At 38.1% G+C, this 17142-nt stretch overlaps 1 protein-coding gene across 2 annotated transcripts in view; it reads right to left on the reverse strand.

The window, feature by feature from the left end:
* DZIP1 (DAZ interacting zinc finger protein 1) overlaps window positions 1–17142 on the reverse strand; it is a 39518-nt gene that overhangs the window by 2466 nt on the left and 19910 nt on the right. Inside the window, exons 13-19 of one of the 2 annotated variants that reach the window (XM_050332502.1) lie at window positions 11383–11442; window positions 8275–8420; window positions 7745–7940; window positions 4561–4690; window positions 4315–4365; window positions 3276–3478; window positions 2800–2930 (exon numbers count right to left, since the gene is read on the reverse strand). In XM_050332502.1, the coding sequence (XP_050188459.1) occupies window positions 2800–2930; window positions 3276–3478; window positions 4315–4365; window positions 4561–4690; window positions 7745–7940; window positions 8275–8420; window positions 11383–11442 (917 nt within the window). The remainder of the gene's footprint in view (window positions 1–2799; window positions 2931–3275; window positions 3479–4314; window positions 4366–4560; window positions 4691–7744; window positions 7941–8274; window positions 8421–11382; window positions 11443–17142) is intronic. The other variant, XM_050332503.1, reaches the window with a different exon arrangement.

Genomic DNA, 17142 nt, shown 5'->3' on the forward strand with positions numbered 1-17142 from the left:
GCACTGGCACACGGCCTTCTATGACATCACAACAGTTTTAAAATCCACATTAATTCAATTACCTAAATGATACTAATTCACTGCTACAGTTCCAAAGTTAAAAGTGGTTTGTTTTTTTTAAAGTCAGGAACTGCAACATTAAAAGTTCTTCCAGTTCTACAGCTGGCAGAAACCTCTGTTTTCAGGTATTACCATGCATAACTTAAGAAAGGATTACCTTTTCTGGGATATTGGCTATTCCAATGGGACGAAGGTCCTTTAAGCATTAGAATGTATATTACTTACAGGATGATAAAGATGACATGTTAACATGCAAGGTGGCAGTTTATAAGCATTCTGTAGTCACACCAGGAAAAAATACTGCAGTAAAGTCTGTTTCAATTTGAAACCAATTTATTTAAAGAGAAAATTAAATAATGAAAACTATAAAAAACACACAATGCTCAAATGTAAAATATACATTCTTCTGAAGACTCACTGTCAGCACGTACAAGCATATTTTAATTAAGCGGTGGATTTGCATAATGAGTTCACAAAATGAGAGTCAGTCAAACAGATGAACTTGAAGGCAGTGAGTCAATGGTCCTTCTTACCTCATATGCCTGAAAACTAAGTATCCTCATTCAGATTTACAAAGAAGAGCTACAGCATTTCCCTATCTGTCAATCAGATGTAGTTCAATGGTTCTGAGCCATTATTAGAGAGTTTAACTGTGGAAAGTGAATAATGGTTTCTCACAAAGCTAAAACTAGTTCACTGGAATCTCCCAGTGTTACAGAAAGGATACAGAAGGTGCTTCTGTTGCACAGAAGGAAGGTTCAGATGCTATTAGAAAACAATGTAAGGTATGTACACACTAGAGAAAAATCAACAAATATGAACGTGTCATATGTCTCAAAAGAAGGGAAGAGACTGCAGTAATGCTTTACCTTGCAACATATTTCCATTTTAACATTGCAAACTGTTTTTCAAAAACTGACAGATCTGTTCAGTGTGCTGTATTATTAACATACCAGGATTCAGCACTGTGCTGTTTCAAATAATCTGCATTTGGAGGGTGTGGTAATGGGAAAGTCAGAGTCACATATATTGAAAAAAGCTGGACAAAGTTTCCTCAAACGTTCATAAAGTACAAAACCCAGAGAAAAATGTCAGCTTCAAACAGCATTCAGTTTTGATTGAGTGTAAATACTGCACCAGTCAAGAACTGCACTAAGCAGTTTTATTAACTCAAGGACTTATTCCACAGAAATACCATAATCCATACGATGTCTGGTACAGGTGAACTCAGGTAATACAGCTTCATGTTCAATACAGCACAAAATTAATTTTCTCTACAAAGTTTCTGAAGTAACTTCTGTGAAACAAACCTTTATAAAACATAAGACAATGGGATGCCTTATAAAGGTTTTATTGTATTGTGGGTTTTGAGAACGGCCATTAGCAGCTGTAAGCATTTGAGCTATTAGAACTGAAGCTAATAAAACATTTTGGATTTTCAGAGAGACCATCGTTCCAATGGCTTTTTGTGCTTATGTCTTTTGGCACCTTTGAAAACCCCAGCTGAGATTTCAAGAATTGACCTGAACTATATGTTGCATTTAAACATATCAATATGGACTCATTTTGAACTCATCATGTCCATACAGGAAAACACACCACTGTGTTAATACATCAGGGACACAATGTATTCTAAATGTACTGCAGCAAAAATATTTTTCATAAAATCATGGAATGATTTGGGTTGGAAGGGACCTTACAGATCACCAAGATGAATGATGGGCAGGGACACCTTCCACTAGACCAGGTTGCTCAAAGCCCCATCCAACCTGCTCTTGAACATTTCCAGGGATGGGGCATCCACAGCTTCTCTGGGGAATCTGTTCCAGTGTTTCACCACCCTCACAGTAAAGAATTTCTTCCTAATACCTAATCTAAAACTACCCTTTTTTTAATTACAGTGTAATTTTCTGTCCAGGAGGATCTGTTTTGTGAACTTTCTGAGCACAGAAATGAGTCTGACTGGTCAACAGTTCCTCGGGTCCTTCTTTTTGCTCTTTTTAAAAATGGGTTCCTTTTCTTCTGTCAGGGACTTCACCCAACTGCCATGACTTTTTAATTATCATGGAGAGTGGCCTGGTGACTACATCAGCCAATTTTCTTAGGACCCTGGGAAGCATCTCATCAGGTCCCATGGATTTATGTAAGTTCAGTCTCCTCTGGTGGTCTCAAACCTATTTTCTATCACAATGGTAGGGACTTAATTCCCTGAGTCCTTACCTTGGGGTTCAGGGGACTGATAGATGTGGGAAGCGAGCTTATCAAGAAAAACTACAGCATCTTTAAAACATAGATTTTAAGGCTTATTTTGCTAGAGCTCTTTGCTCTTGAAGCCCAAATTCCTTAACACAATGGGACACTGTTGACAGATCTTTAAAAAATGTAACATCCATCAAAACTACATACTAGGAAAGCAAGTAAAGAAGGTCTCTCTATGCTGTAAGGTTAGAAAAAAATAATGATACCGATTGTACCCAAACTTTGGGCTAGCTGTAGTGATCCAAATCAGTCATGGTATAAGCTAAATAAGCAGTGTGGATGAAGTCACTTGCCAGAGGTCCCTTGCTAGCACTTTCCTATATACCAGTGCAGATGTACCCAAAAAGACTCTAATTCCAAAAGTGTCTTTGAGAATTAAGTTCTTTGCTGCATCGAATGATTTCAGCATGAAAAAAGAGTAACATATATGTACAGAGTTCAATTACTTAATGTAACAATAATGAATACTGAAAGTGATACCTTTGGTTCTTTCACTTCTTCTTTCTTCATAAATGCCTGTGCAACATTAATTCCTCCAGCTGGTTTGTTCTTACTCCCATGGTTAGGAAGACTGTCTCCAACTTGTTTGGTCAGTTTTTGAATAATTGTTTCTAAAGTTCAGAAAAAATTATATAGACAGTTTTCATTCACAAGGAAGGGACTTGACTGTACACTCTCTAGAAATCTTCCACAAAGTAAAAATAAACAAAAGAAGTCACTCTGAGACAGGGATTGTCTCTTTTTCTCCGTTTATATAGGAGAGCATAATACACATCTCTAAGTTCTACATTAATAGAAACACGTTAGCAAACCCATAAAGTGTACACCTATATATACATACACTCAAGACTAGATAGTCTGCCTTCATTATGTTTTCTAATAATTTCTAATATTATGATGAAATGCAAAATCATGCACAGTTATTATAATACCCATACACAAAAGTAGTGGAAAACCTTTTAAAGTTTTGGAAGGTGTTCCAGTTTCTTCACTTTCATTTTTCTCCATCCCATCCATATCACTTTTGCCAGAAGCCTGCTGAAAAGCATGGGCTTTGCTGCTTGTTGGCTTTGACTGCTTTTGCAACGTTTTTGGTGATATGTGAGAATGTTTAATGTCATCTTCATCAGCTTCTTCCTCTGAACTGAATGGTGGTGTTCTAAGCAAAAACATGTACAACATGAGGACTTTCTGGGTTTCAGTGACTGCATCACTACATACATATTTACCTTCCTTGTATTTTCCTTTCCAATAACATGTGCATTTTTTTTAATGTGTAAAAAACCAGAATCTCTCCTAAATTCAAACTATAAAAAAACCCCAAACCTATTTAAAAGAAATCACACTGCTAAGTAAATTCAGGAGGTTATCACAAAACCATCTCTTATACAGACATGACTTTCCATTTATGCAACCATCTTTACAAAATAAGATCCCAGTATATATAACAAGTCTTGCCAGGCAAACACAGATAGGCCTTCATGGATCAGCAGGTAAAGCAAATTTCAGGGTCATGAAATCTGTACCACAGAAAGTCTGTTCTGATATCAGTTAGATTAAATTAATATAGGAATTTGCAGGAAATTGCAAAGTAATGTACCCAATGTGAAAGGAATATACAATACTGTGTTTAATTTTGTTTGTAGTGCAAAAACATCAATAAACTGAAAAAATTAGGTCACCAAAGCCTCTAAATGCTTTTAACTAGGTCAGAAAAACCAACTAAGAAAGGAACCAAAGGAAGTTTTTATTGCTCTTATTAAGTGTCTCTTTCACTGTATCACAACAAAGAACACATCTGCTGAAAGGAAACCACGCTATCTTTCAGGGATTATAATGAAACATGCAAAAGGAGTAATACTTTAAATCAAAATACGAAATATGCAGCCCAGAAGGTGTTTATGATTTTAGCTTAATATTAACTTTTGTGTGGCAAATGTGAATATTCAGTCATCAAAACTGTCTTCTTCAAAAAAACAAGGGAACAAAACATACGTGATGCTGGATGTCTTTGTGGAAACTCCACTTCCAAAAACCTTCCTGGATCTAAAAGTAATAAGACAAGTTGTTTCAAGACTGACAGTCAACTAAGCAAGCATGAAGTTTATATAGAAGTTATCTGAACTCTTTGCTCAATTCTTGTAGCTGGGGAAATGTTTGCACCAACCACAAAACCCCAAACCCATAGGACTGTTACCTAAGGTAACAGGACCTGAGTACTCTTAGAATGGCATCTCTTACTTTGGTGTAGATGTGTACTCAGTGACGACTGTTCTTTGTCCAGGTGTGCAGACAGCTGGTGAAGACCGTTTTACTGGTTTTTGTGGTGTGGCAGATGAGGAAATTCCCAAATGACTGAATTTCTGTTTATCTACAAGGAAAATTATCTATCTCATTCTTAGAAGCAATGTCCAGTATCTTTTATATTTAATTTCTACAATTAAAGATATCTCTGCTGCAGACTATAGTTTTACCAAAAAAAAAAAAAAAGGAAAGAAAAAAGAAAGACAGTAATTCTTTTCTTCAAAGCAGTCCTGAGTTACCATGTGCTGAGTTAAAGAGTGCAGCAATCTGGCAGAAAATAAAAGCCCCTACTTTCCAGCTGGTCCTCAGAGATCAGATGCCTCTTGGTAAAAACCACATCCTCAGCGCAGAGGAGTGTTTTGACCCAGGAAATTAGGCTTGTCATTGAAATTGTATTGTCAGTGCTATAAACAGCTACTCTGCAGTTAATGTGCATGTATCACTGGTCATCCAAAGGAACTGCATATGTTGCATTTAATAAACTGTCCTATTCGTGAACCCAAATGGCTCTTTTCAATGTGACCAGACCTATACTTAACAGGTTGTCCCTGCACCCAGCCTCAGGCCTATAGTTATGCTTTTGCAACATGATGATACGGTAACAAGTATTGAAGATCCCACAGAGGTTATGTATGCACCAGAAAATGTGAGGAATGGGTTAATAGCCTTAGGCTTAGACATTCCTACATCCAAATGTCAAGGGCCCAAAGGAGGTTAAGTTCCTCAGAATCAGGTGGGTTAAAGGAACCGCTTCTGACACCCCGGAAAAAAAGAGACCATGGGCAGAATCTGTCTAGTGTGAAAGAATTACAGTAGTTAATGGGAACTTTAGGATACTGGTGCAAACATATCCCTGTTTTTTCTGTTATTGCCCATCCCTTATACAATTTGCTCAAAAAGGGAAAATCATGGGAGTGGACTGAGCAACACATGAGGCTGTTCCAACAGCTCAGTCCTACACACCCCAGTGACCCTATTACAGCAGAATGGGGTTCTGTTGAGAACATGGTACTTACTGCAACCTGTTTCAAACTGGCCCTGATGAACCAGAGAGATTCAGCTTGACTACATTTAAAGAGACAGAACAGAAATATTCTGAGTTTGAAAATGGACTTTAGTCATTAGTTCAAGCAGTTAAACAAGTTGAGTCACTAAGGGGTAACACATCCAGACAAACCGTGATGAGACTTGTATTGTTTTTCCTTTCCAGGAATGATGCCAGCACACCTCCACTGAAAATCACTTTAACCATCTAAGGACTGCTTATCCTTCTCGTAGGAGCAATTATTACCATCAGGAGAAAATTTGGTTCACACATCAACAAGCTTGACCTGCAGGGTGGAGACCTTCACTTCTTTTATCTATGCTAATCAATATGGTAACTATAGTACACTCTGCACCACACATGCTTCTCACTTGTGAAATTTACTGTGGCAGCAAATATAAGGGAGGAGATGAGGGCACTTTGCTCACTGAAATTAGAAAGTTAACCTGAAATAAAGTCACTGATTTTGAAAGGGAATTTCAATCCCAGTGGCATCTAATCAATTTTACTTACGATCTCGTTAAGAATACAGCCACAGCTTTTGTCTTAACAATAGGTGATACTTTTGTATATACTATATATAAATTCATTGCATTAGGATTAAATCACAACAGTGCTGTAGTCTATGCATTGGAACACAGAGTAGGGGCCAGAGATCAGAAATAAATGGCAAACTACTGATATCAATGTGTGTGTTGTATGGAAATAACAAGGACTTACTTGTGAAAGTGACACCATCAAAGCCCAAGACATTTGTCTTGACACAGAACGGAATGTCTGTCATTTTGAGATACATCCCAATTATATTCCAAGACAACAGTTATATATATTGGAAGAGGATATGTTTGTATAAGAATGCTTTGTGATCATGTATTTGTAGATAACATTACTGTAGCTGCATGAATTGTTCAAATATTAGTGTTTGTAATTCTGTTAGATTTACAGGATGTGACTTCAATTATTCATCTCCTGTAATGTCTTACCAACTGTTACAAGCAAACTACACACTAATTTAAGATTTGTTGCCTGTACCTATGGGAATGAATATTACCTTAGTGAAGAGATTGTTACGACACGACTTACAATGACTATTAATGTGAACCTGAGAAAAGAGCTGAAAGACTGATCTCTATCCATCATAATGCAGAAGAAATACATGGTGTCTTGGAATGTGTGAAGACTAAATCAGTGGGGAGACCCCCTTTTGGATGGTCATCCACCGCTACAAAAATTTTCAATAGGCTACTTCATCCTTTTGTTATTAATATTGACTCTAATATGTTTTGCTCTGACTATATTCAAGTATGTAAAAATCTGGATATGATCCATCTGGAACACCTAAGGTCTGGGTGTGGTGTAATGAAAGGTGTGGGAGAGAGGTACAAGCAATACACCCCAAAAATCAATTATATACTGGTGTGATAGGGACACCAAATTGAAGGCGTGAGTGTAGTCAACCAGTGGATAATGCAGGAATGAGCCCTACAGCCATAAGATATATGATGAAGAGACTTCCATGAGATAAGCCATGAGATGTGTGGCTAAGGCATTACCATGGACATGATGGCATGCTGAGATGATAGGTTATCAGGCAGAGCTGGATGACCTCTTATTGCTGCAATCAGCCAGGTGGCAGAGGGGTGGATGCTAAGGTGTCACAGCTGGGGAATCTGTGATCACAAAATGAGACCAGACCTACAGTGTACCCCACTGTTGGTGCATCTGGGAACATGGCCAGACCTAAAGTGCTGAATTGGCTATAATCAGAAATTGAGCCCAGACGTACCCAGCCCAGATCTCTGAGGACCTGCTGGAAATCAAAGGGGCTTATTTTCTGCCAAATTGCTACACTCTTAACACACCACCATTTATCCTGCCAACATAGGAGCTAAGATATTTGCAGTTAAACACAGTGTCAAGAACCCTTTAAAGAAAACAGTCTAGTTGGCCATAACTATACAGAACATTTAAATGAAAAAGTAGGAAAAGAGCTATACACAAATGTTGCTAGATAAAAGCTTAAAATAGCAGTTCTAAAATGTAAGATAATGAATAGAAACCAAAAAACATTGTAACCTTCCCAAGGAGACTGAAGACAGGAAACAGGTCTGTTAGAAGATGATGATTTCTCTTCAACCCTAAAGCTAACTTGACGCTCAAGATGCTCTCGAATTCGGTGCATGGCAGGCTGTTGCTTCTCTTTGAATTCTCTAGCATGTTCAATAGCACGCAACACTTTATTTAAGCGATCATTTGGTATGCCACGAACACCCTAAGGAAACAAACTGCATTGTAAACACAGGGGCTATTATTTCTGGGATTTATATTCTACAGTCATATACACTCTATTAAACTTCAGATATGACGAAGCTTGTAGAAAAATCACAGAAGCTGTTAACACTGCTCACAAGTGCAGCCATGTCCTCCACAGCGGTACTTTGATGGCCATCCTCTCAGGTTAGTGATTAAGGAATTACACTTATATAAAACATGGAAATTTAGCTTTGGATTTTATAGGTTGAGGACTGCAGTACAAGAGTAAAAGAGAATAGGAAAAAAAGGGGGAGAAAGATTACTCCTCTTTAAATAATTCAAAATAATCTTACTGCTTTGATTCCCAAGGATTCCAGCTTCTCCTCCAGGGCTTGCTCCAAAACAACTCGTAATTCTTTAGTTAAAGAAGGATCAGTCTTCAGAGCATTTATTAAATAGTAGTTACTTCTAAGTGGTTTACAATCACTTTTCTCAGTTTCTGAAATAAGAATGGAAGAGACTTTTAAGAGACGTTTGAAAAATCCACAGTACATGACACAATTAAAAACTGCACTGAAGCATGCACTCTTTAGAACCACCATATGTGCACTTTTTATCTTCATTGAGTTGTATTATTTTTAATATCTTGGGCTAGCTTCCAAAAGTCAGCTCCCTTGGAATCTATACCTCAGCACCTTGTACTCACCATTATCAGTATCTTATATTGTTCTTGTTACAGTAAAGATACATACCTGAGTATTTAGCAACAAAGATCTTTACTTTTAGCATTGTTTGAAAACTTCTGATAAAGACTGTCATCCAATAATTAAGTTCTCGAAAAGCGGTATTTCAAATAAAAGCTAGCAGGAATAAGAACAGGAATACGACAAACTTTTTCTCAAGAAAAGCTTCAAGCAACATGATGTTCTCTGATAAGAATCACCTACTGAAATCAACTATTTTTAAGGTTGTAACACTCAAAAGTCTTGGTAAAGACAAAACCTTAGTCTGGGGCAGACCTTTTCACAGAAAATACATGATGGATAATAATCAAGGACAAAGTTCAGTGTAGTGTTTTCTTCCATGCAAGTCTATGACATCACACATACTTAGAAGCAGTAAGAAGTTTCTATCCCTTTCCCTTGCTTTAAGAGTCAATAATGACATGAGCTCTTATGCAACAAATAAAGAAACATACAGACAGATTCTTCCAGCTAAAATAAAGACTGACATTTAATTTAGGCCAAAGTATTATAGGGTCACACGGGGGAGTAAAGAAGCAAAACACACCCATTTGAAACTTGTCTATAAAAGTGTCTCTAGCAAAAAAAAAAAAATTACTGAATGCCACTTAAACTAAATGAACCAATCATCTGTGGAACCATGGATGGCTGCTTCTGCCTGGCAGCAGTCAGCAAAGCTGGCAAAGGGTATAAACATCCCAGGAAAGCATGTTGTAAACCACGCTCCCAACTCTGCTGAAATAAAGGGTAAATCTTGGACAGGAGTTTGTCTCTTTCCAGTCTCTTTACCTTACAGGGTAGCAGAGTCATCTGCCAGCCAACAGACAAGGACATAAATGAAGGAATAATTCCATATTTTGACTTTCAGATGTTTTATTTCAGAACACTTTTCCTATTTTTAAACAATGAGAGCTTAAAAAGCAGTTCCATTTACTTTTCATTTTTCTTTAAGGGAAAGGTAAGCACCCTGAAGAAAACACAAAAACCACCTCAAGATACACAAATGATACTTAGGCACTTTTGAGGAACTGGCTTCTGATAGATCCTGGAAAGAACTGTAGGTTATGAAAACTGAGAGTCCAGCTACCATACTAATAGATCTGCGTTAAAGAAGACATAATCAGGTTGAAATGTCCTCTGGTTGGGAACTGTGTGGACAACACACTCCCTGACAGAGATGGGATTAAAAGCTATTTGTCTGGAGAGCTGAGTCCCAGAAGAGGCAAACCACTGGTCTTGAGGAAACACAGGGCTATCCGACTATCCCCATTTAGGACAAGATGCATTATGCAGTACAAAATCCTCCCAGAAAGCCATACAATGAGACATTTTAAACTGGAAGACTCCCAGGAGCCTTTTGAAAATCCTGTCCCTTTCAGATGTTAATCCTTGCAATAAAATAGATACATTTTAAATAATTTTTAAATTTCCAATTACTACATACTAAGATGGGTAACAAGACTATCCAGTATTATCCTAATTAATGACAATACTAATTTTTGCTAATTAACTCACGCCAAATCTTCTTTGCCAGAGAAATTATTTAAGGAACTGTTTTCTTACTCATTTTTGAACCCCTGAATACTAGATTCAACAACTTTGAAGACAAAGGACCTTAAGTCTGGTCCATGTCTCAGCTCCTACATAATCCTAGGAAATAATGTTCCGAGTCAAGAGTTTTCACACTCCCCCTTACAAATGACTGTCATCAAAACCAAAAAAATCCTGGTCTGTCTTTTCAGACTGCATTCTTTCTTTCTCTTTCCTGCACTGCAGGCCATGCCTTTAGGCACAGCAGAAGAATCAAAGACAATCCATCAAGAGAGAAGATGGCAAGCAAGAGAAATAGCAGAAAGAACGGCAAAAATGTAAGCAGCCTTTATTTCAGGTTGTTCAGATTTTCCCTGGGGAAACCTCTCTACGCACAGATCTACTCAAACAACAATTTTGTTTTCAAAACAGCATTGTTCCTTCAAAATTTAAGCTCACTGGCTGTAAGGTTCAAGATTGATTTTGATTTTTGCACACAGAACAGGTTTTTATGCTATTCAGCTATTTGGTGTTTCACCCAAAGTACTGTTAGCTGCCTTCAGAAGAATACCATGCAGGATGAACCAGTGCTTTCTGATTTGTCCTTGTAAATGTGGACTTCTCCAAGTTCTCCTAAGATGAGGAAGAACAGCTGCAAGTGCTGAGCTATGTAATTTCATTCCGAATTGCACAACCCTGGCTGAAGCTGTGGCTGCTTATGGGTAGGTGCAACTTAGATTACTTGGAAAAATGTCTGTGGTGCATTTATGAAAGCTGGCAGCTTCAACCTCCACCACCAGCTTCCTTTTACCTGAACTTTTTATCCTCGTATGCTGAGTTTAAAAAGGAAGTGAGCACACATGGCAATAGTGTCATTACCAAAAATTTCCTAGTGAGGGGCTATTCCCCATCAAACATTTTTGCTCTGTTTAGTTCAAGTCCCTTTAGATATGGGGAATGTGCCTGCTCTAAAGAAGTGAGACAGACTTTCATAAAAAACATTGAACTCGGATAAGGATTATAATATTTATAAGTACCAATAGCAAACAGGAGACTGACACAAACAGTGTTCCCACCCAAATCACACAAACATATTGAAATACAATGAAAAATACTGTAGGTATCAAATAAAATTTTTTATTTTCAAGAAACACATGCCACTATATTTTGAGCTAAATCAATCATTACCTTTTTCCTCTTCTGAAAGCTCCTCTATGGGTTCCAGCATATGCACCAAGGGTGCCTGCTCTAATAACAAGGAAGAACAGGAACACCAGACAAAAAGGACAGAAGAAGGTCAAGGTCTGGACTGGGAAAGTCAGGCAAAAACTTTCTTGATTGCTGACAACGTGCTTAACAATCACAAACCCAATGCAACGTGACTCTTCGCTGCTTTGGGGGTACATTTTTGCAGAGGAGACCCTAATACAGTAGTTGTCCAAACACAGGTGTGTAGTGTCATCTCAGATGTATCAGAGCTTTACACCATTAGTGCAGTGACTAATGTCACAAAACCATAGAAAAACCTACACCCTTCTGGAATGGCACCCAGAGGCCAAGTGGGATATTTTTAGACACCTACAATGACAGGGTCACCCCGGATTACATAAATCAATATTGTTGTTCATTTCTCATAAGAAACAATTTTTTAAACATTTATTTTAAAATATTGTATATGATTTGATACTAAAAGTTTAAAAAAGACAAGTGAAATGGACACAGAAATGCTCAAAAACATTTGAAAAATATGTTAACTCATTGTTCCAGAGAAATATAAAGTACTGAGTCCATATATGCAAGACAGAGATTTTTTTATGTATATATATGATGATTTGCCATAAAACCAATTTAAAAAGCTTCAATCACTCCGATTTAGTAAGATTCAGTAGTATTACAAGTTTTAAAGAAATCTTTAAATGTGCTCTGCTGAAAACAGCTTCCTAAACACACTGAAATTATCATTCTATGAGCTGTCAGGTACAATTTGCTTTACAAAAATGAAGTTTATTACAGTTTATTTACAATTTTATAAACTTCAGATATAAGACATTTGAAAATGATTGTATGTAGACCAGTAAATATTCAGGCTTTTAAATTTTAATATTCACTTTCTGTAAATTAATTTATATCAATGGAAACTAGAACTTGAATGTCTTCTAGGGCTTACAATAAAAACAGATATGCAAAGTGTACCTTCACCATTCAACTACAGACATCATGGGAGGAAACAATTTATTGTTCAGTATTTTGGGCCAACATGCATTTGCCCCATCCTTCACAAGAAACCTTTTGCACTATAAATGGTTGCTATGCTGTACAGGTAGAAGGGGAGGAAGTGATGCTGCAGTGAAGATGCTTTTTGGCACTTCCTGTGCAGTCAGGTACAAACATGGATGCACTGCAATAGGCAGTCACAGTGAAAGGAACACTTAGAGCTAAGTGACACTCACTGCCACATCTCCAATGTTTGCCATGTAAAGGTGACTAAAAACTGGTGGCATAAATTCTTGGGCATGGTAACCGCTCTCTCCATGCTTTCCATACCTGTGGTGATATTCATCCTCTCACCTGCTTTTCCAGGCCTGAGTTACCAGACTTAAGATTCGCTCCCACAGAACTTAAACTAAATAAGAAGTTCTAAAAAAATGCTTCTTATACCATCACAAGATGTTAACAAGATGCAAATACCAATATATCTTAGGGAAACACCTAACAGCAAAACTCTGAGAGACAAATAGGCTTTGGGGGTCTTTCACTCTCTAAGGCTGTAAAATCCACCAGTGACCAGAGCTTTCCTGGGCACTGGAACATGATCTTCCACACTACTGCTCCTGGCACACTGCTGCCCTGCGCCAACTAAGGTTCTCCAAAACAACGTTAAGACACAGTTTGGGATCATTCCCAACACCCTGAAGTGCATCTGTTTTGGAGGACAGAGCCTGAAGCACAGATGAAATGTTGGGGGGGGGGATTTAATTTAGCTGCATGGGCATCAGCGCCTCTGAGTTTCTTGGCTGGACCCACCAGTCAGTAGAGTTGCTGTGTAATCAGATTTAATCTATACTTGTCTTACCTTTAGTTTACTCAAATGCAATCTACTTAAAGGGGCTGACTCATCTCCACACAAGCCCTTGCCAAGTAACTTAATGTAAGAGGAAAAGCACAGTACCCAGAACTCAGACCTGGAAAGAGTCTGCTGATTTGGCATAAAGGTACATGCTTTTCTTTCGCAGTGTATCAGAAACAAAAAAAAATTAAAAATCAGTAAAAGAACAGTTGCAAGAGCAAACCCAAAATACATTACTGTTATGTGTAATATTGTTGTTTACTGCATGATAACAGAGGAGATCAAAGGCTAAGACAGGACATCTGAAAACATCAACTTCCCTGACGTAAGCAGGCCTTTTCTTTCTCTTTTACACGTATTCTAAGAGATATTTATTAAACATCACGTTGGAATCAAATGTGAGAAAAAGCAGCTTGGTTCACCATTACTCTGGTTTATAGACAGGTGTGGAGACGACCACTCTAAGGAGCCCCCTCCTTATTTTACCAGAGATGTGCTTCTTCTAGCCATCTCATCAGACCTGTCAGCTCTTAGTGCACATCCTTGAAATCAGCAGCATCCAAATATTATCAAGCTTATTTTTAGGAATCGCTGAAGTCTGACTACCCAACTAGACTTCAAATCTGTCCAAAGCTGTTTTTGCAACTTCAAACTGAAACGCTGCCTGATGCAAACTACAGTCCTAAATGCTCTGAATTATTGTAACCTCCTCTAGTTCATCCGACTTTTTTGCCCAAAATCTCACCAAGCCCCAATCCAACATTAGCTCTAAGCAAGTAATCACTACAGCTTCTGATTTAACCAGAGCCAGCTGCCTTCCTATCAAGTATCAGCCCTAAACCTAGTTCAGCTGACCCTACCATTTACTCTACATCAATAACCTCAGTGTCAGACCTCGCTGGCCAGGATTGAACTCCTAGCTTTCATCCAAGCCTGAGTGTTGAACCTAGACAGACTGCTTAACTTCCTTTTGGACTCACACCTAGAAATAAATTACTTTCTCCTAGTCCCTTCTCAATTCCCTACTCCAGCTGAACATCCAAACTGTCCTTGCCTTACTGGAAGTGGATCCCAGGAGGCTGAAGCCAGACAGGAGGCAGGTTACCTGCTTTGAACTACAAAGGTACTGGTAGAACTGGAGATTACATCAGTCTTGCAGTTCAAATGCAACCTTAATTATACTTTGTTCATTGACATTTGAATCCTGTCTATCACGGTTTGGGATTTCTGGGTCACCTCAGACCAACGGGGTTCACAGGTGAGCTGCAGTTTCTCTCATTGTGCCCGGTGGGGTATCAGCCACGCTTAGGGGTCAGATCACACGGAGGCAGCAGCTAAAGCTAATCTAAGTTTATTTTACAAAATGGATGTTTTTTATAGGCAGATAAGGAAGGTTCTGGAAAAAGGGGACAGGTATGCAAAAACTTGGAAAAGGCATTGGTTAGGATTTGGGGTTGATATACATAAAAGGGGGGATACATGCATCTTTAGATAACTACTAAGTACTTAATTGGAAAAACTAACTGTCTCTGAGTGGACATTGGCCAATCAGAGAAACCTGCTCTTCCCCATGAGAGAGAGCTCACAATCTAACAGTCTGTTTATCTTTATGCCATCTAGCTCATATTACCAGAAGTTATTTCTTTCCACCTTCTAAAATTCTCATCCTCATTCAGGCTACCTCCAACACCTGTCTCTCATCTCCAGCCCTTTCTTGGCTAAAAAAATAAATTTAAACTTTATACTTAAACTTATTCTGTCAGGCTGTGCCACTGCTATCTGGCTTAACTGATCCTTCTTAACTTGACCATGTCTGTCTAAGACTAATGCTAAACCTAACCCAAGCTCAGTGGCAAAACCTTGGTTCAGCAACAACCAGATATCTCTGAGTGATAAAAGCCCTTTGCAGATCCTGCCATAAAACAAACTTATTCTGGTGGGATCAACCACCTTAACTGCAAACCTAATTCATCTGCTCCTCCCCAACAGTCCCACACCTGACCCTAACCAAAGACTATGACTGCTAAACCCTACACCTGGCTCAGTGGCAAACTCTAAACGCATCCTCCCTGTATGTCATCAGCCAGACTCAGTCCCAAACCAAACCCTACCTTTATCCTCAGAAGAACAATTCCTGTCAGCCTCAGGCTTGAACTTAACTCAAAGCCAGCTTCCAACACCAGTCTTAGTGCCGGCTGGCTGCACTCATCCCACTGGCCTGAATCCAGCCATATTACTACTAGTCATCATCAAGGCCAGCAGCCTTAAGATGAACTCCACAGTGATGTGTCTTTCGTCCCACATCTCCCAGACTCTCTCTTCTGCCAGCTAATACATGTGGAGACATAGATGAGATGTATCAAAATACTAGGTTGTCTTAATTTCTTCAGTAGCTAACTGCACTACTGAAAAATTAGGTGCCCAACATATCCTGAAAAATAATTAAATACCTGTTTTAAAGAATATTTGAAGACAATTTCTATGCATGTGGAATAGGAAAATATATTCAACAATAATGAAGAATTCAGGTTGTGTATATTTCATGCATATCATATATTATGCAACTGTTCTTATCTACTAGTTTAAAAAAACAAACAATATTCTGGCAGTACTATTGGAAAAGTAGTCTCCTGGCCAACATTTAAAGGAGAAATCTTGCCTATTTATGCTGACATATGAAATGCTAAAGAACTTTTCGTCTGAAGAGAAGTGTTACAATTATCTATGCTGTAGTGTCATCTACAGTAAGCACTTTGCACTTGCAATATGATATCCCTGGATAAAATGTAAAAGTTATTATAAATCACTTCTCTTTCTAAAGATGTAAGGAATGTAAGCCATGGCTATACCCATTGTATATTTGATTTATACTCAAATTTCACATCCAAAGAGCCGCTGGACTTAATCTATGAGACCTGTAATTTGGACCGTCATTTTTTAATTAGTGCACTTCATGTATTTTTCTCCTAACTAATCAATGGGAAACTATATACTGCACATAAGCAGCATAAATTTTAACTTTAAATCAATATTCTTAAATATAATAAATTTTTTACACTTACCTGAGGCCTCTAAGTTAGGAGCCTAGTCATCTCAGACTCCTACAGACACCGAAGAGACACAGGCAACTTCAAAGAGCAATTCAGATACTAGTTCAGCTGAACCAAACTCTGAGGGTGCCCCTTTTCTCTTTTTACTGTCTAGGAAGAGTAAGTACTTTGACTAAATTTTCCTCAGATGCTTCAGCTACATCCCTGGTGATAGCTAGGCCTTGGTCCAAGACTGAGACATAGGTTTTAATGGACAATCTAATTAGTAGCTTTGCTTTTTAACTACTGTCTTCAATCCCACCTAATACTGACCTAACAAAGATTAAATGTTGAACAAGTACCAACATTTCAAGAGTAATACAGGAGCCAAGGCCTAATTTTAAAATATTATTTTAAAAAAGAAATCATTATTAATCTGTTCACTTTTTGTGAGACTGAAGTAATCTTTGAAAGTAAGACTTAAGTCACATCTGCACAAAACCTACAGCTAGCTCAGAAATGGACAGAAGAATGGTCTGCCAGGATGGCATTCAAGGCACTCGACTAGCTCTCACAAGAAATCAGGAACATTAACACAGAAACCACTAGGCTAGCACAGCTATTCTACTACTTTACACCTAAGATACCTCATCAGGGTATCTTTTCATACCACAGATTTAAGATGTGCAGAACAAATATTAGGATGCAAAAAGCTCTGGAGCAGCTTTGAAAAGTGTACTGAAGTTCACATCACAGAGCCTTTTCCAGAATTTATTTTCTTTCACATAGAAAAAAAAAAAAAGAAGGAAGATATTCCATATACAGGCAATTGTTCAGTAGGAAAAGTACAGC

The sequence above is a fragment of the Myiozetetes cayanensis genome, unplaced genomic scaffold (assembly GCF_022539395.1).
Source record: "Myiozetetes cayanensis isolate MyiCay16 unplaced genomic scaffold, myiCay2020 scf5-8, whole genome shotgun sequence".
NCBI lineage: Eukaryota > Metazoa > Chordata > Aves > Passeriformes > Tyrannidae > Myiozetetes > Myiozetetes cayanensis.